Source organism: Austrofundulus limnaeus, unplaced genomic scaffold (assembly GCF_001266775.1).
Source record: "Austrofundulus limnaeus strain Quisiro unplaced genomic scaffold, Austrofundulus_limnaeus-1.0 Scaffold0, whole genome shotgun sequence".
NCBI classification, from domain to species: Eukaryota; Metazoa; Chordata; class Actinopteri; order Cyprinodontiformes; family Rivulidae; genus Austrofundulus; species Austrofundulus limnaeus.
This window is the reverse complement of record NW_013952402.1, coordinates 10107363-10127788: the sequence shown is the minus strand read 5'-3', so window position 1 is coordinate 10127788 and position 20426 is coordinate 10107363. Positions and strand designations below refer to the sequence as shown.

The 20426-nt window shown below is 39.1% G+C and overlaps 2 protein-coding genes across 2 annotated transcripts in view; both read right to left on the bottom strand.

Annotated features, from left to right (window-relative positions):
- Window positions 1-1752: 1752 nt before the first annotated feature.
- On the bottom strand, window positions 1753-10687 carry LOC106513671 (ras-related protein ORAB-1). The gene is made up of 6 exons (XM_014002620.1): window positions 10196-10687; window positions 6003-6075; window positions 5472-5567; window positions 4063-4158; window positions 3311-3442; window positions 1753-2746 (listed from the first exon to the last, which is right to left on the bottom strand). The coding sequence occupies exons 1-6, from the start codon at window positions 10207-10209 to the stop codon at window positions 2546-2548; spliced, it is 612 nt and encodes a 203-aa protein (XP_013858074.1). The 5' UTR covers window positions 10210-10687; the 3' UTR covers window positions 1753-2545.
- Window positions 10688-11350: 663 nt separating this feature from the next.
- The window catches only part of cep68 (centrosomal protein 68), a 17492-nt gene continuing 8416 nt past the window's right edge, over window positions 11351-20426 (bottom strand). Inside the window, exons 3-8 of the mRNA XM_014002608.1 lie at window positions 18844-19881; window positions 17969-18119; window positions 17665-17879; window positions 15303-15425; window positions 12750-12846; window positions 11351-12651 (exon numbers count right to left, since the gene is read on the bottom strand). Coding sequence (XP_013858062.1) covers window positions 12488-12651; window positions 12750-12846; window positions 15303-15425; window positions 17665-17879; window positions 17969-18119; window positions 18844-19881 — 1788 coding nt within the window. The 3' untranslated portion in view covers window positions 11351-12487. The remainder of the gene's footprint in view (window positions 12652-12749; window positions 12847-15302; window positions 15426-17664; window positions 17880-17968; window positions 18120-18843; window positions 19882-20426) is intronic.

Sequence of the window (20426 nt, the reverse complement as noted above, 5' to 3'; positions counted from 1 at the left end):
TAAGTAGAACTTTTGGGTATCTGTACTTTATTTGAGTAATTATTTGTCAGCCTGCTTTTTACTTCTACTTCTTACATTTTCACAAAATGATCTGTATTTTCTACTCCTCACATTAAAAAAGGCAAGAAGTAGAAAGTTGTTACTTTTATTTCATTTTTGCTTGTTTTCATTCCAGCTTATTATAAAAAATAAATAAATACTATCCATATAAATTGCACCTCCTATATAGAGTGAATTTAATTATAGTTGAATGAGAAGTATAAATATATAAAATYCTGATACCRTRTTAGTTTGCACACAAATAAATCATGTCACACTCCAGCAGGACATAATCATTAAAATAAAAGGACTGTACTTGAGAAATATTTGTATTTCATGAATTATATTATTACATTTGGCCGCAGCCCTTGGATAGATTTTCATTTTGGAGAAAAGGTTTGTGCAGCCTTGATATATGTTTATAAACTGAAACAGCTAGACTAGTGCATCCTAAATTTAACATAAATTAATTATTTTAATACGATAGACATTTCTGCATTTTTGGGGGAGGTCACCTCCTAATAAATGTCCTTACAGAAAATCTATCTGCTCACTTTAAATCAACACTTTTACTTTTAATACTTAAGTACAAAAATATCAGATACTTTAAGACTTTTTCTTAAGTAATAATCCTAAAGGAGACTAACTTTTACCAAATAATTTTTTTTGGTGAGATGCTTGTATTTTTACTTGAGTATCACTTGACCCTGGTTGATTTGCATTGACACACAAATGAGAATAGCACCTCCAATCTTATGAAAATTGTCTAATAAAGCTATTTGAGCTTGTTAATCGTTTCCCAAAAAATGCTTAGGTTCAAATATTTTTGTCCTTGTCAGTGTCAATAATAGAAAATGAAAAACAGCCACCTGGTAAAAGCTGCAACAGTTTAAGCCGACAGCAGAGGTCAGTAAAATTGACACCTAAACTCTCTCAACCAAGATGGATATTTTTCTGCATATTTAGTTTTAGATTTTTCTCTGGTTTATGCATATTTTATCTCAATGCTTACACTGTATTGACAAAAAAATGCACCAAGTATTAAATTGTTCTGGGCAAAGTACCAGCAGAGAATCTAAAGGTTTAAAATAAACACTAATGATTTTTTATTCTTAAAAGACTGGATAAAATCTGCTCCCCATAAAGTTTCAAAGCAGCGAATGTGTGCATTTATCGGAGCGTTTTGTTGTGAGCTGGTCTTCAATCAGATGCAGCCACACAATGAAGCTGTGTTCTGACATTCATCCACAAAACGCTGCTGCCAGAACTCATCGCCCACCACTAAAAGAAGGCAATGTCTTGGTTCATGTCTGTGTTAGCAAAATACCTCATGAATCACAGATTTGAATGTTAATGAAACTTTCAGGAAATGATCACAGATATTTACGACTGAAACGTTTGGAGTCAACCTCATTCAAGATGGCTGCCACAGCTATCCATCTTAAAACCAAACTTATTTCATAATTCGATGTTACAGATATGGAGCAAACATGTGGTGTGGTAGTAGCTGAGACTGATCCTCAGCACACATTGTAAGCGCTAACAGATTGCACAAGAACTTAAAATTTTGTTCCAACTATTTGGAGCCTACTTTAACAAAATRTCTCACACCACTAGATGGATTTCAGTGAAACCAACACATTTGTAAAGTTTGTCCTGTGTCGGTATGGTAAATAAACTGTTCTACGTGTTAACAAGAATCCTTCCGTACAGTATGATAGTACAATATTTATTTTCAATTTAAGTGTTACATGTTGAGCAACAAACTTACAGTTGTCTTCAGCCACAAATTTAATGCAAAGATTCAAGACCAATCCAATAATGTGTCAAACAAGAAAACTGGCAAACTCCATTTTACATATATATACATAATGTTTATGTACATATACTGTTGCACTTGACTTTATAGAACAGCTGAGACAATGTTGTGCAGAGGTTGGTAAGAAAAACTTAAAAACACCTTCAAATGAAGACAGACGGACACATGCTGAAAAAGACAGCAAAAGGTCACAGAAGAGAGAACAGAAACCTGAAAGAAACCGATTGGCTTACCAACCCTGCTGTAGGAATGCAGAAAAAACACACACGCTTTCTCTCATACACACATACACACACACACATAAACACAATGTTGTCATGAACTTGCATTCAGAGGGCCAAATTAAAGAGTCTCCGAGAGGTTTGGGCTGGACGGGAACTGGTGTGGAGGGGGAGGTGGGGGTCAAATGATCAACTATCAGTAGAATTTGTCATCAATGCCAGGACAGTGACTAGAAAGATGCTTTAGTTGTTTTTGGTAGTGCGGCTACATTATGTACAGTACAAATACAGGCGACTTCATCTTGTTCTCACATAAATACAAATCAAGTCTTCCCTGTCCGGTCTCGCATGTGGTGAGGGTTGGGGGGTATTTTATTTTATTTTATTTTTTTGGGACACAGTGGCATTTAGATGGGGGTGGTGGTGGTGGTGGCCCGGGTGTGGAAAGGGTGAAGTGGTTTTTCTCTCAGCAGCATCCTCCTGATGAGGTCTTGACAGTAGTGCCTGGAGTCAGCTTCACGTTGGGCTTCTCGCCTCCTCCGGCGGTGGCCCCGGGGCCCATCCTCTTCTTGATTTCAGCAGCCATGGTCATGAAGGCCTGCTCTACATTGGTGGCATTTTTGGCGCTGGTTTCCAAAAAGGGAATTCCCAGAGAGTCAGCAAACTCCTGGAGGACAGGAAGACAGTGAATGATTTTTAGGTTTACTTTTTTTTTTTGTGTGTGTGTGTGTGTGTGTGTGTGTGTGTGTGTGTGTGAACAAAAATATAACAAATGATAAAACAGACATGATAAAAACAAACAAAATAAAATATTAACTATCAGAAACCATAAACACAACTTAAAAAATGATCTATTATGTTACACTATAAACTAGGTGGTCCAGTAGTGAGCTGCTGCTGTGGGAGGTCAAAGTTTAAGCTCATTTCTGAGCTCAGGAATAAGAAATAAAGCTTAATGACCATGAAACTAAATTCTATGAGGTAAAAACCCTCAAACTATCTGCCTTCAACTTCTTTGAGAAACCTTTATTTTAAATCAGAACAGGTTGTACCTTTCTCACAGAGCATGGACTGCTTTTTTATTCTCACACTATTGTAAGTTAAGTAGAATTTCACCTTTTGCACACTAAAACTAAAATAGAAAACTAATACAATGAAATGAGATATAAAAACTGCATGTGTGTGTATATCAGGGGTGGAGGGTGGCACACTATGCACCCAGGTGTCTTACCTTTGCCGTTGTGTAATCCACCACCTTCTTTGTTGTCAAGTCGCACTTGTTTCCAACCAATAACTTGTTGACGTTTTCACTGGCGTAGCGGTCRATCTCCTGTAGCCACTGTTTGACATTGTTGAAGGACTCCTGAGACAAGAAGCAAAAAAAACTGTCAGCGACACGTTAACTTTTCAAGAATTCTGCTGTAAAGTGGCCAAATGCTTAAGAAAAATGTTCTTGGCATTTCAGAAACTATATTCTTGGTTTAGATTTAAAGAAACACATCAAGTTTTTCATGTTAACCGATCATTTAAAATAAAAATGTTCAGTAGATTTTGGCTAAAAGGGTGCCAATGAGACAAATGATACAATAAACTTTGACAGATTTAAAGAAGCATGAACCAGATGTAYGAACCACAAAACAACAACATAGAGCAAAATAAGGCTAAATTAAACTGCAGCAGGCAACACCACCACAAAATCCTTCCYGAATAAGGAGTTTTTAAAAACAGACCTTTACTAAATATAAAACAGTCCCAATCAAAAAAAATAACAGCCCTTCTAAGAAAATGATTTTATATTGGCTTTTTTGAAAATTATTTACTGTTCTGATCTCAAACTAATTTCTACATAAAAAAAACACTATTATACTTTAATATCCATCAACTTTTACCATCATTAAACAAATTGAAAAATCCTTTTCAGGCTAAATCGGACCTGTTCTAAATCAGTGAGATGAGTGTGAAATGATGCGGTGTTGGACTCACCTGGTCTGTGACATCGTACACTACAATGATACCATGAGCACCTCTGTAGTAGCTGGATGTGATTGTACGAAACCTCTCCTGTCCCGCTGTGTCCCACTGTTAAAAAACAAAAAGGGATTTATCCGATTCTTGCTTTGCATTAAACAGAGAAAGATTAGATATATTTGACAAATTGTCTCCACTGAAACTTTTTACTTAATTCAAAAGAAAAAAACCTGCTGTTTCCTCTCTGTCCTGTTATTCATATTTCATGTTGATGTTTTTTGTTTTTCTGTCATAGAATTTCAAGTTCTTAAGTCCAAAAATACACGAACTGTTAAGTTTGGCTGAAACTTTTTTTTATTTTAAGCATTACAGGACATGTCAGCACAACAGGCTTCCAGCACCATCTACAGTCTAATAAGGGTAAGCTCATAAAACTCAATTGTTTTGAAGTAAAACACAAAAGGCCCCAGCTGTGATTGTATGCAGGGCGCGGCTGTAAGATGACTTTCTATATGCTTTGGAAAACTGATGAGACGAGAAGCTAGCATGCTGCAAGGAGTTAGCATGTGTGCAGTGTTTGGCTTTTGTTGTGAAGATGGACTTGACCTGTTTACAGCCATGATATCAAAAATCTGATTCTGTAAACTGCAGTTAAAGTGGCTTATTTAAGTTTATTTGGAGGTGACATAATTTTACATTAAAAATACCCAGAAGTCTCTTCATGGGTTTAACCCCAAAATCGCTGAGTTTATCAATAACTAATGCTTGACACAGATATACGTGCTGGTATGACAACAACCAGTAAGGTGATCTGAAAACATATTTCTGCTCTCATTTCATGTTGTGCCTTCAACACTGCCATGACCAAACAAACATCAGTCATAATTAGTTGCTCCAATCTCTCCTCCTTCAGAGGGCTGGAAAGAAAACCCTTTCTGATCGTGCTTCCTCTGTCCTCAACGTATTCACTAACGCTGCCAGGAAAGAAGACACAAGCCACCCTGTGAGCAGCTCAACAGGAACCTGACTGTGTCCACCATCTTCTTTTAAATTAATTCATTAAAATACAGCAGCCACTTTCTACCCCAAAGAGTGAAGAGAGATTTGAAATTTGAAGCATGATTGAGACTAAAGATAWTCATAGCCCTTCTATGAACTTTGGCCATCCCCAGTTTTCTCCAAACTTTGTTTTCAAAAGTGTATTTTAGACAAATCAAGAATTTGTCTACATTGTCTAATCTTTAATTTGGTTTCAGTGCTTGTGTTTGTCTTATTTGTCCTGTGATAAACTTGCAATCTGAGCACCAATGACCACCCCCCCACTACCCAGAAAGGGGGAAACAGATGACGATAATGTTAAACCTGTGCGCCGATACAAGAGCCTGACATTATATTTCATAAAACAAAAGTCTTCAGTTACTTACAATTTGAAGTTTAATGGTCTTTCCATCTAGTTCTATGGTTCGTATTTTGAAGTCCACACCAATAGTGCTAATGTAACTTTCTGTGTATGTATCATCCTGTGGAGAGAAATTTAAAATCAGTTAGATGGTTCAAATATCTTGTTCACTTCCTGCTAACATATCGGGTACAAAACCGCCAAGAAACATACTAAGTTACTAAGTGTGGAATCTCACTAGGTTGTGACTGGTTGGCAAAAAGCATTCACAAAAGAGTCTCCAAAATCTCTCGAAATGTTTGCAGTGGTTCTCAGTTTTCTTGCTTGGTCAGACTCGTTCAGATTCAGTGAATCTGCAACTAAACATTTGCCATTTTCTTGCATTTGAGTCACCAGCTACACTCATATAGTTACAGTCCAGTGAAAATACCAGCCATACGACTGTTGTCAATATGTTGATTAAAATATACATTTGTTAAGAAAACCTGTAGGAAATCAAATCAAAATTATTTTTATATAAAACAAACCATCTGAAAGTAATTCTGGGGAAACTTACTGCAAATCGAAGAAGGAGACAGGACTTTCCAACACCTGAGTCACCAATCAGGAGCAGTTTGAATAAATAGTCACTGCAAAGGTAATATAAAAACAAACGTGGTTAGAAGATAATCAGAAAATACTAATAAAACCAGCTGAAGGTTAGGTTGTCTGTGGAAACATGAATGACTCAAGATATTTCACTTTTCATGGTTAAACCTTGATGAATTACTTTAAAATTGCTTCTCAATTTATCAGAAGGGTTCTGCAATTTACAGAGAAACAAAACTAACAATGAACTGTGCTGAGCTCAGCAACATTTTCAGACTGAAGTCAGTGAAGATGACTGTTAGTGTGACTGAACACATGAAGACAACTGAAACAGGGGAGATGSTCACGACACACGTGTCGGTGACCAGACTGGGTCATGTTTAGAGGGATCCCAGAACAGGATAATTGAGATGCTGCTGACCCGGTGCACTCCCCATCCCTAAAAGTCCCTGTCTAAAGCTTGAGTTTGCAACAYTGAGCTCCAGTCGTATAAATATGTAACAATAGATATTAGAAATGAGGTGGAATGTACTTGTAATGTTTTCATATTGTCATCAACACAGCTCACAAACTGATTTGATATTCATGTCAGAAAGAAAATGCAAATATTTATTTATACTTTGTCAGAAGTTTCTTAAACATTTTCTAATTGTTATTATCAGGCACACAAAGCTTACTCCCATTTTAAAATGTGAAAACATGAGGCTCAATATCTGAAATTGTGCTCTGTACCCAACAGATGTACATGTTTCATCTCTAAAGCTGAGGCCTGCTCCATAAATATTTTCCACATCAGAACAAGCRGCAGTATCTGTATGTACCCACTCAACTTTCTACACAGAAAACACACCTTTCTGAGATGTCCTTTGTGAAAAATGTGGAAACGTTTGTTCTGTTTTTAGCTTCCTCCTTTCTAAACCGATCGGACGCAGAGTCATAGAAACCTAGAAGGCACCACACCTTTAAGTTTCTAAAACCTCTCGGGCAACTTATCAACAAAGGAGCTAGAACAAGTACTTCTTCAGGGTTCTGGTGAACTGATTACATAACCACCCAAGAAAATACAACATACAACCTACCTAATGATAAACTGGAAAGCACCTACAACTACCAGTCAGTGAGTGAGTGGAAAATGGAAATCTTCAAAAATTCACCATTAGCATAAACACTTGGAGCACCAACATAAAGAGCTTTATTTTTTTTACTCTTGACCTGAAGCTGGTATTCTGAATAGTTTCCAACCCTCCAGAAATGACCCAGTTCAGTTCAGCCTCTTTTTGTAAGGAACTCCAGTCATTCCTTCTTCATTAAGCTGTGAACAATATGTTCTTATACACAGCTGGCTGCTCAACCAAAGTTTAAAAACAGCAAACTGAGAAAAATAAACCAGTCTTGAATAAAATAGAAAGATAGAAAGTGTTTTAAGAAAATGTGTGATTAGACTTTTCCTCCCCTTTTGTTTTTCCTAAGACTTTGTGGCGCTTTCTCACTCCAAACTGAACCGTGCTTTGCTCTGTTTCTGGAAGCTGAACTCCCGTGCAAATCACTGTACCCTTCTTTCACTTCCAAGGGTTGATATAGGTACTTTGTTGGCAGGATCAACATGGAAAATACACAACAGTGTAACTGGAGACAAGATATAAAACTGGAATATTGAAACCAGAGAACTCAACCTTTGTTTAAAGCAGGTCTTTCTTTGTTTAACATATTTGGCTTTCTTCACTCTCTCAAACTGTCCACCTTATTTTATCTAAAATATGGAGACAGTTACCCTCAAATGAGAGAGATTCTRAGTCCTGGCCTGAAACCAATAGAGTTAACTTATCTGACAACACAATGCTCTGTCTTTATTAATTAAAGAAGCKACCCCGGCACCTTAATTTGCCTGAATTTTAATTTTAATAGAAATATCTATTTAGAGGTCAAGATGAACAATTAAGCAGGGGTGTAAGAAAATAGCGATACACTGAAATATCGCGATATTTCATTTTCCGATACTGTATCGATATTCTAAAGTCCTATATCGATTTTTAATTAAGGTTTAAAATGTCAACTTTCCTGCCAGCCGTTCCTTTTTATATTGTAGTTCAGCCTCTGACCACTAGTTGGCAGCAGCGAGCCAGATATTTGGCTCCTCTACCTCTTGAGCACCAGAGAGTAGGGGTAGCATTAGCATTGTACATTAGCTTCATGCTCCGATAGCTGAATCTGAGCGGAAAAGACCGACACCCTCTGCCTTCTAAGCTGAGGTAAGGTTACAAACATTTACTTATTTGTCAGAATGTCTGTATTTAAAGACAAATTAAGTGTCTCGTGCGTTCTTTTTTCCAATTTTAGTCAGCCTTCACGTTACAGAAGGCTAGCGCATGTCTATGTAATAGAATTTTCTGAGACAATGGCTGCGTCCAAAACAGCAGGACGGGTCCTCCGAAGGTCGAATTCGTCGRCCACATTCGTCACAGCGCCGYGACGAAGTACATCCAAAACCGAAGACTCCTCTGATGCGGCCGACAAATACGTCCTTCCTTTGGCCCGAATCGAAGGACAGGTCCGATGGATCCTTCCCGGCCCAGCATATCCCATAATGCATTGCGGCCCGACCGGAGATTTTTTTATGCTAGTAATGGCAGACGAAGCGAGAGAAAAGAATACATTTTAAATAAAAATATGGTGATTTAAAAATTAAAAAAATTAGCGGTTGTAATTCTAATACTTTTATCATTTGTATGGACATGTTTTTACATATTATTTTTTCGTCATAAAAAACGCAAAATAAACATGAACCTACAGCGGGTCAATTAGTTCTTCAAATGATACCTTTAAGTTAATTTTATAGTTTTGTGATATTAATAATGCTAATGTATTAATATTTTTCTAGTTTTGATTTAAGTTTGCTTGTTTAGCGTCATCACAGTTGCTAGGTGACAAGACATACGCCGGGGTAAGGAGGGGAGGCTAGACCGTCCAAATTCACAGCCTCTTTTTTTCCCAGTCTTCCCGGTCTACCAAGGACCCGGCCCGCCGAGACCGGGGAGTCTGGGTCCTCCGGAGGACCCGTCCTGCCGTTTTGGACACAGCCAATGAATTTTGGTTTTTCTTTTTTTTTCTTTTTTCCCAGTAAGAGGTTTTTATTTAATAGAATGTTTGGACCAAAAAAAAAAAAATTGCAATATATCACCTTGCTTACAGTATTGCAATATTACAGGATATATTGTATCGTGACCCATCTGTCATGATATGTATTGTATCGCCAAATTCTTGCCAATACACATCCCTACAATTAAGTAAATCAGGTTATTATGTTTTAGCTTGCAAAGCACAAATGTTAAGCTGGTTCATTTAACTGGACATTAAACACAGATCATCAATGGGTGACAAATGTATCTGTTGAGAAGTGTGGTGCTATTAGTAAAACTAACAGCATAAATAGTAGTACACAGTGCTATGAACAAGGAAGAAACTACTCCACTTTCCATCAGTGTTCAGGTTTATCAATGAGAAACTAACAAGATGGACAGAAAAAWAGCTGAAGTAACTGATTACTTAACATTGCTGTGGGGAAATCGAGGGCCTGTTCTGTAGCATGTGATCAACACATGACTGGGAGGCTGCTTCAGCAACTTCTAAACCATATGACTGAAAACTGAGTCACTGAACACCAGCTCCGGTGTAAAACCAGTCCTTATCCTCCGGCAAACAAGAACACCGGCTTGTATCAGGAACTATGGGACCCAAAGCACGGAGAGGGTCGCCATGTACCCACAATAATTACTGTTGTATTAAACCAAATGACACAATAAGAGCTGTCTATCATGAAGCCAGTTGTTAACCCCGAAGGTTAAAAGTTGTCTGTTGACGCTCCTCTTTGTTCTGAACTGAGCCTTTAAACAGACAAGACGGCTATCAGTTCAGCTACCACCCTTTAACAAACACCTGGCTAACTAGTAGGTTAATGAACAACCAGCACATTATTTCCGACACATTAAAATGTTTCAACCTTTAAAAAGGTTGCCCTTAAATGTTCTCAGTAACACTGGTGTTCGTAATGGCCACAGTCAGCTGATGTTTCACTGAATTTGTCAATCCTGGTAAATGTTAGCATGCAGCTAACCTTAGCTACATGACCGCAGCGCTTTTAAAAATATATATATATATACTTACTATTCGGGATTCATAGTTGACTCGTAGTGTGCTTTATCTCCTTTCGTTCACAGGTAAACAACGCTGGCTGTGTAGTTATGAAAACCGGACTGGTGACTAGTTTGTGGAGCTCCCCGAACCGCGACCGGCTAGCTATTTTCTCCGCAAAAATCCAAAATGGCTGMAGCTTCAACCAGGAAACGGCTAACATTAGCCAGCTGGGATGAAAAGGAAAAACGAAAACAAACTCAAACGCGCGTCTTCGTTTAACCCTACGATAATCTTATTGACCGGACTATTTAGCAGTAAAGTAAAAACTAATCCAGAGACTTTGGACTGGTGTCTAACTGTGCTAGCCGGCTGGCTAGTTCTGTTCCCTGTCGTTAAGTGAGTTCCGCTACTGCACCAGAACCTRTCGAGCCCTACCGGAGGGATTACGTCATTTAGTGAAACGTGGCAAAGCGGAATCAGTCAGTGCCCCGTGTCAAAAACTATCACACAACTTCCGGACTTTGACTTCAACCCTGACAACCTGTTCGCACCGCGTTTCTCTTAAAACTAAAAAAAAAAAAAAAAAACAGGGAGGGCTTAGTTCTACAGCACGCTTCCTGCTTCTCTCCATCACTCTGACACGGACCTCAGGGTTACTGCTGTCTATAAACACCACTCTGTGGACTGTAACAGCTGTACAACCTGTGGCAACATGTTTACTGACAAGTGCATCCAGAATGTTCAGTCTAAAGTTGTCATGTTGCAACATCATTTAGAGCTCAGGGCATCTTACTGGGTTTTAAAATAAATGATCTCTAACCTCAATTATACAAAACACAACTCACACCATGCCATTATTTTGCTGCTGATCAGTTAAAGTGTTTTTTATCATCATCATCTAGCTGCTACTTTAATAAATCATATGAAACCAGCAAGGGTGGATTAAAAATTTTTACACACATTTTCCTTTTTGGCTTTATTTTTTAATAAATGACAACATGATGGAATCTGTTGTGTTTCTGTACACATTAAATCAACTTTAAATAGTTTTTAATATGTCCTGATATGCAAGTAAATAAAACAAAGCAAAATTACTCTGGAACAGTGACCTCAAACTATAAGTAAATTGTAAATTACCAATAAAAATTCAAATAAAGCTAACAAACTAAAATCGAAAATACATTAAAGACTTCAAAAATTCAGTTTTGTCACTGGTTCTGTAGCCGGGTGGTGCTTTGAGGACAATGTAAGGAAGGGTGGTTCAGTTTTCTTGCACAGAAAGTGGCATTATTACAGACCAAAGACTCAAAGCAGCTGTTTCTGGAGGGATTGGATTTCCTTCACATCTCATGTAGGAGTCCAGAAAGTGAGATGGCTGTAGTGAGAGTGATCTGCAGATCTCAGATGAGGACTGTGACCTCATGAACTGGTTCCAAATGAGCCAGAGAAAACAGATGGATAAACACATCACTGCTTTCACCCCAAGACAAAACTCACCTATTCCTTTAGTTAAATTATTCAGCTTACGAGACAGGCATTTTCTAAAAATGCAAAAAAAATTGGAAGAAAACATGTTTCTGAAATTTGGCATAAAACACATTATTTTAGGCTAAAAACATAACAGAAACCCATTTTATGATATAACTGTTTTGAACTTGGTGCTGCAGGTGCAACCAGAAGTGATACCAAAGTGGAACTCCCTGTTTCTCTTTATATGAGCAGAAAACGTGAAACTAACAAGCGAGTTGTAAAATCATTGTTAATATGGTGAAATGGGGGTATTCCATCAAAACTGCAACAACACATGTGAGGTTGCATTACTTTCCTGTGGATAAGAAGGTAAGGCCTGTCTGGGTCATCTTCTACACTACTTAATATTTTACATGGAGTCATTCCTCTCAGTCTGAGAGGGTCTTTTCCGTCACATTGGGAACAATATCTCAAAAACTGTTCACCTCAGCAGCGTGTTTGTTGTTGTTATCTTTTAAATAACGCACTTATTATTTAAAATCATTAAAGTTTGATATCACATGTGCTTTTAGCTTTTAAAAACATTTTGATTGCTTGAGAATGTGCTGTATTTGCTCAATCATTGGATATTATTGATACACACATTTTATTTGTTAGTGCTTGGTCCTTTTAAATTATTACAAAGCGTTACTTCTTTCAGGTAAAAAAAAACAAGTAAAAGCTGTGGAAAAATAATAGTTCAAGTGACTTTTGGTTTTGAATATAAGTGCATAAAAAGCAAAACGAATAGAAGTGATTATAAAATCTAAATAAATCAGTCACTTCATTTCAGCCTGACTGCAAACTGAAGCCCTAAGTCCCAGCAGGGTCCTTCACTTTTCTCCACTCAGTTGCACTGGAGTACGTAAGCTGTGTCAGACTGTCCATGGCTGACAGGATCGAGGAGAAAAAGTGGTCCGAGTGGGTCTGCAAGGCTCCAGACTGCCTCTCGATAAGCAGAAGGGTGTCTCTTAAATCTGCAAATGAAGGGACAAGAATATAGGTCTGATTAAGACACTGCAATGAAAAAAAAGGTTGAATTTCTTTTTTTGGGGTGGGGGTGTATAAGACTGACGTGGAGAGGTGGCGTTGATGCAGCTGAGGAGATGCTGTCCAGCATGCAGAACACAGGAAGTCAGAGATTGGTGCTCGCTCATCGCCTTCTGGAAGCTCTGAAAACACACCAGCCACACACAGAACACGCTTTAAAGTTGCACTGCCACAAAAGTTTAGGAGGCCGGTGATGTTGGCATGTTTCTGCAGAGTAAGACCCTTCCTTCCTCTTTGTGATTTGCTCAGCCAGCACTCTCACCCCATGCAGCTGGACAAGCTAAGCAGACTTGACAAACTGCAACAAGTACAGAAACGTCAGCGTGAAACTTCTCATCTATCTCCTCAGATAAGTGACACATAATGACCCGGGTAACCAAAAAAAAAAAAAAAAAAACGTGATTCATCAGACCAGACAAACATCTTGCGTTGCTTCATGGTTCATTTCTGAAGCAGAGATTTGTATCTCACTGGGATGTGACTGATGGCGACAAGTTGGAGACACAAAACTGTGAGAAATGACTTGAACTTTCACACAGAGTTACACCCAATTGGTTTTTATGACACATTTGCGTTAGTTTGAAATAGCAAATAAAATGCAAAATTCACGTGCATTTCTTTTGTTTTTAAGTGTATTGCTTACCCCTTAACTTGGGTCTTTGTTTACATCAGAGRGTAACTCAGTTCAGAAGGTCAAGACAAGGATACTTGATGAGACTTGTTTGGAAGGACATATCAATGTTGATGGCTACCAAAGTTAGACTACTTTGTGCACTTGTTTTGTCAGTCCTTCTATAAAAACCTGGACTCTGAACGCTGAGGTAGAGAAAAGAATATGTGCATTTGAAATGACCAGCTAATACCACCTGCTGCAGGTCAATTATGGTAGTCCTCCCACACTACAAATGCTGAGATCCGCCATAGAGTCCATGTCCTCACTGGGGATCATGATTCCTTCCTAATGCAGATTGAGAAGAAGAAATGGAAGTGGTTTGCCCATGTACTGAGGGCCAGGGGWACACCTCTCTGAGCCCTCTACCATATTGCTAGGGATCAATCCAGTTGGAGGTTGCTGGTAAATGATGTTCGTAGTGCCCCCACAGTAGTAAGCTAATGGACTTATGATGATGATAAAATGTTTTACTTACGCCTCAACTTCATCACAATTTATTCTGTTTTTGCCTCTGGCCAGTCACAGTTTTGCTTCAGTGGTTGTCTTTGTCTTGTTTGTCTCTACATGGTCCTGTGATGGATTGTGACTAGGGGTGTAAATTACTAGCTTTATTACAATACAATATTACATTGATTTGTTTGGATGACGATACGATGTTTCTTGATACCACAAAGTCTGTCATGATACAATTTTGATTCAATTCAATTCACAAGTCTACCATCAATATGATGCAATATCATACGTCCATAACACAATCGTGTATAGTTATGTTAGATGATATCGATCCACATTGGACAATAATAATAATGATAATGATATGACTGATGATTTTTTTTTTTTACTTGATGTAATTAAATCATTAAGCATATAATCAATATATCAATGTGGATCGATAAATTGATGCCCCTACTTGCGACCTGTCCAGGTTGTACCCCTCCTCTCCTACACTGCTGGACATAGGCAACAGCAACCTCTGTGGCCCGGAAAGGAAGAAGTTGATAAAGATAGAGGGTTAGTTGCAAACGTCCCCAAAGTCGTCTCACATTTCTTGCACTTTCTGACATAGAAGCTAAAGCAAGACAGATTTGAGATGAGTTCCTGACACCCGCAATGAACCTGAGGCTATTTTGAGAGAAAACTTGTCATTCCAAATATTCTAACAGGTTTTAAACTCCAGCAACATGAGAGTAAGGCCCTGTGAGAACCCTCACTAATGTTTCAACACATTTTGGAAACTTGTTGGTGAATGCTGTTTGCAATTTGTCACACATAGGCACAGCTCAGTGAGACACTGGCTTTATACTGTATGTCCATCCTGTGGTTTTTCAGCTGTGGGAATAGGTCAGCAGGGCTATGTAAACCTATGCACATCAAACTGAAACAGACCTTATCAGCACTCTAACTTCCAGCTTCTTTACAAGTGCAGATAATATGCAGCCGGCCAATCTTTTCCCCTACATGCATCAATGAGCCTGGACTGATCATGACTCTGTTGMAAGTTTACCATATTTTTTCTCCTTGGATCACTTTTTAAATGTCCTGGCCACAGTTGTGGTGATGCTATAATCCAGAAAGCAGTCTAAGCTATCACAATTTAGCCCTTATTAATGTTGTTTTTTCCTGGTATATCAACTTCAAGGACAGAATGCCCACTTGCTGTGTAATGTTTTATACCCACTGGTGTCATGAGACAAAGCTTTACAGTTCAGTCGTTAGTGATCGTAATGTTACAGCTTGAGAAAACAAAGCTAATTTTATTACCCTGAACAACATTTGTTTCCTAACGATACACGTCCACTAGTGCACACATGGGTCTAAGCATGGGCAAAATCGTGCGGTTTACGCTCTAAAACAACAAGTATGGTAAGTGTGTTTTATTTATTGACTCTGCAGCTTAGGTCTCACCTGATACTCAGGCAGAGATGATTTCACAGAGTCTATGTCCACAGTGGGTGCCGCAAGCCGCTCCATCCTCTCTGTCAGTGCATACAGCTGCTGGATGAGCAGCTCGAGGTGTGAACAGAAAACCTGGAACATACAGAACACTTATTCTTGCTTCTGCTTGTAATGGTTAACTCAACACAATAAAAATGTTACACTACAGCTAGATATTTCAAACGTGATAAGCTGTGAACAGCTTAGAAGTTTGTTTGGCTACTCCCATCTTTTATGTACAGTTTATGCGAAAATAATTACTTAATAGCCTCATCTAAAACCATCTCAAACAGATTGTTCAAAGAGATGTTTCCCTACAATAGCTTCCCTATTTTGGATCCGTTCAATCTGTTTTTAGTGAATGGTTATGTGCCACAGGCCTTTAAGGTTGGTATATTTAAATCCTTACTTAAGAAACTTGATCTTGATTCAATCCAAATATAGACCGACATCCAAGCTCCAATTCCTCTAAAACAAATGATGAGAAAGTGTTTGCTGTCACAAAGAGGTTCTGAGCTGAGATACATCCCCTTCACATAGGAAGTGCTATGCCCTTTGCTGAATGTTTACAACCCATGGCAAGGGAGGAAAAAAAAACATACAGGTAGGCTGCAAACTGTGCACAAGTTTGGTGCTGATTTCTAGAAAACCCCAAAAGTTTCAGCTGCAGCTTGAATGCTGCCTATGTGTCTAATCATCAAAGAAAAGTCCAGGCATCCCATTTACTGAGGAGGAAAAATGTGTGCAGAAGTGTAAGTTTATAAGTAAAATTATCTTAAAGCCCTGGTATGATAAAGGTAGTGCGTCCTAGTGTTTTAGCACTCAAGATTGGTCTTGGTCTTGAGACCACTTTTTGATGGTATTGGTCTTGTCTCAGACTCGACAGCATTTGTACTTGGTCTTGTTTTGGTCTAGGAATATTGAGGGCTCAGGATTTTATTTGAAGACCAGTCAAGACCACAACTGGGGAAATATCACTAAATTGCCAGAATATTGTCTAATTTATTTGTTAATCTCCATGTTTCAAAGAATGTAAAATGTTCTGATTCAAATCCAACAGTGACTCATTGCTACTTATGTATGTATTTTTATTACCGCTGTCATCCAACCCCACTCCCTTTCATTCGCACGCAGTGCTCCAAGAAAGTGAGCAGTGGTTGTCTGAAAGTTGAAGAAGATGTCTGTAAAATCTTCAATAAAATAATTTGGCTACATAAATCATAAAGAATATATTTATAAAACAACATCTAAGGAGAAAACATACAGCAACTTTCAGAGATGGTGGGGACGGTATCAAACTTTTATTATCACTTATAAAGAAAGCAAAAGGAATGGTAAGCTATGTGTAAGTGATGTTAGCAAAGCTAGCTAGCTAACGTTAGCAATCTGCCTCTGTATAAAATTCTTTACTCAACCCTCACACAAAGGCTGTGTCCAAAACRGCAGGACGGGTCCTCCGAAGGTCGAATTTGTCGGCCGCATACGTCACAGCGCCGCGACGAAGGACGTCCAAAACGGAAGACTCCTCCGATGCGTCCGACAAATACGTCCTTCTTTTTCCCCGAATCGAAGGACAGGTCTGATGGATCCTTCCCGGCCCAGCATATCCCATAATGCATTGCGGCCTGACCGGAGATTTTTTTAAGCTAGTAATGGCGGACGAAGCGAGAGAAAAGAATACGTTTTAAATAAAAATATGGTGATTTAAAAATTAAAAAAATTAGCGGTTGTAATTCTAATACTAATGGACATGTTTTTAAATATTATTTTTTCGTCATAAAAAACGCGAAATAAACATGAACCTACAGCAGGTCAATTAGTTCTTCAAATGATACCTTTAAGTTAATTTCATAGTTTTGTGATATTAATAATGCTAATGTGTTGATATTTTTCTAGTTTTGATTTAAGTTTGCTTGTTTAGCGTCGTCACAGTTGCTAGGTGACAAGACGTACGCCGGGGTGAGGAGGGGAGGCTAGACCGTCCAAATCCACAGCCTCTTTTTTTCCGGTCTTCCCGGTCTACCAAGGACCCGGCCCTCCGAGACCGGGGAGTCTGGGTCCTCCGGAGGACCCGTCCTGTCGTTTTGGACACAGCCAAAGAGATTTAGTCAACACTAGCTATACGTATTAAGCTAGTTACCCTATGTAAAGTATACTCAATGTTTTAGAGCACTAGTTTCCTTTCTTTTCCAGTCTTGGTCTTGACTTTTGGGTTAGGTGGTCTTGACTACAACATTAGTTTGTCCTGTTATGGCATCTAAACACTAATAGTAAAACTCTCTCACCCAGGAACCTAGAGAGTAACTGTTAAACAGAAGGATGATGTTTCTACCTTGATGCGTTGCATCAGAGAGTCACTCTTCTCCTGAAGTTCTTGGCTGTTCTTTTGGCCATCGAGGAGGGTGGAGGTACATAGCTCCTTTACCAAAGTCTCAACTTCTCTGACACTGGACTGACCCGGTCCTCCTCCCCCAGGTTTAATCATGGCACCAAAACCACTTATAAAGGTTTCAGAGTCCATTTCATGGCTCTTGGATGAACACATTTCTGTTATTTAAGGAAATAAATCAACATTATTCCAAACAAATTGGAAGACTTGATTATTTAAAGCTGGACCATTTATAGTAAACAAATACCTGTCTGTGCAGCATTACTCTGTTCTTTGCTATCATTATTTCCATCCTCATCTTCACGCCCCTGTTTCTCAGACAATGTGATGGTGCTGTGGTCAAGAGATTCAAAGCTGGCTGTCACAGGTCGGCTCAGCTGGGCCGTCACCTCCCTCACCTGCACAAAGGAACCACACACTTTAGCTGTGAGAAAGCAAAAATGACACATCAACCTGAAACCATTTTGATTTGTCCCGCCAAAGATCTCACACACTGTTCCTTCAAAACACAGACACAGACACGCGGTGTCGTCTTTATCCCTTTGGACAAAATATTAACAGAAGAAACCTTATGGGTGTTTAAACCAGTGGTTCCTAAACTCCCATAACTGAACCCTTTTCAGTATCAGTTCACTTTTCTTTTCAGTCGCAGCACTTGATTAATTGTGACAAGACGCTGAAGTCTCAAACAAGTGCATGKTGTTTAAAAAAAGAAAAAAACTGAAGAACTGAAACTGCATAATTAGCCAGTCAGGGTGAAGTGTAWTTTTAGACTGTTCCAAAGCTTGTCATGTGTTTTGTTCTAAAAATATTTCTTGTGAAAGTGATTAATTTTATATCCAGAAATGAAAACTTAGAGGTCCAACAGTCATGAAGCTGCATAATGAAGAGGARTAATGGATCAGTTTGTTGCTACTGCTTATGTCTGTGCTGTGAAGGACAAGTCCCTGCTGGAGGAGGGCCTCACAGTCCCGCCTGCACATGTTGAAGCTGTAGTTGCTGCAAATGTTTAACTTTAGGGGTGAATCGATTTCCTTAATTTTGGGAGACTGGTCAAAGTATCGACCGAAGGTTTGCTTTGGACCATTAGGACATGAGTGTGTGACACCGGTATAGTCTCACCTGTCTGGACAGCTGCTGCAGCTCCTCCAGCTGCTCAGGAAGAGGCAGGAATTCCTCGTCAACCTCTCCACAAACACACCTAGAAGGTGGCTGAACCCCGGTGGAGCGGACTAAAGATGTAGAAATGAAAGAAGACGCAGTTTTGTGCTGCTGATGGTTGCTACCTTTCCTGCTGTGATAACCTGTTTCATCTTCATCCCTACTGCAGTCCATACTATCCAAGACCAAACTCATGGATTTGGTAAGGGACACTGGGGTACTAAAAGATGGACCGTCTGAGGATTTGGGGAAACCCTGATGGTCAGGTGACCTGTAACTTGCACAAAAAGTGCCACTGTCTCTGGTCTTCTCTTCCCCACTTTCAGAAAACTCAAACCCTGAAAGGCTGGCAGAGCTGCAAAAGTGGTCCAATTCAATTCCCGAGTCTTGCATGTCAGGGTTTGTCTTCAGAAAAGAGTCTCCTTGTAGCTCCRAGCTGCTCCACTCACAGTCCACATGTCCTGGTCTCAGAGGGTAGGTGTAGTCCAGCAGGGCATTGTACTCCTTGTTTGGGTTCCAGTCAGCAGATTGCCTGTTTGGAGAAGGGGGGAGCGTTTTAGGAATGGCACAGGTCCAGTAGTCCATCTGAAAGGAAGACATAGAGTCCACTTTTGAGGATACTCTGGGAAAACTTAGGATGGAGCCCCCCCTACTGCTCCGTTCCTGTAATCGGAGTTCAGTCTGGGGTGACTTGGAGTTCCGCGAACGAGGAGTGTAGGTGGGATAAAGGACTGTTGAGGTCAGCCGTGGTCTCAGAGGAGGAGTCAGTCTTTGGACCTCCAGAATGGAACTGAAGGGGTTTTGCAGACTTGACTTGCTGCCATGGAAAGAGGTCTGGAGACCCCTGACATTCACAGGTGAGCTGAGGTCTTCTCTGGAGGCTGTTGGAGGCGACGTGTCATTGTGAGAGAGATCAAGGCTCCTTTCTGCCTCTCTCGCTGCCTCTTTCAGGTATTTTATGTTGGTGTGTTCTGTTCTGCGGACATTCTGAGGATTTTCCTTGGTGACAGCAAACAGAGACAAAAACACTACTTATTACTTCATTTGGAAAACTTTACTTTAAAAAGTACAGTAAAAAGGAAAAAATCCATGTTCATAACAGACATAAAATACGGTGTTCTAAATTATTTATTGCACTCTTATTTATTTTGCTTAAAAAAGACCAAGTGGTGACTAGAACATGTTCAATTCTCTAAAATTTAAATAAGTGAGCCTTGATGTCTTGATTTTTATCTACTTTAGCAAACACTGGCCCATCCTTTAAGTAGAGCAATCATATTGTTACATCCCACATTGCATTTTTCAAAACATTGCTTGTACAGTCCCAATAATATGATTTGTGAGCGTGAGCAGCACAACTGAGCCACCTGTTAAAAGATGTTAGTTACTTTTGAAATCTACTTAATACTTCTTATTATCATAAATAAGTTTATATTTACGATAATCTAAATTTACATAAAGTTTTAGACTCAAAACTGATTCATGAAGATATATGTGTGTTTTTTGTGTATGTATGTATATGTATATATGTGTGTGTGTGTGTG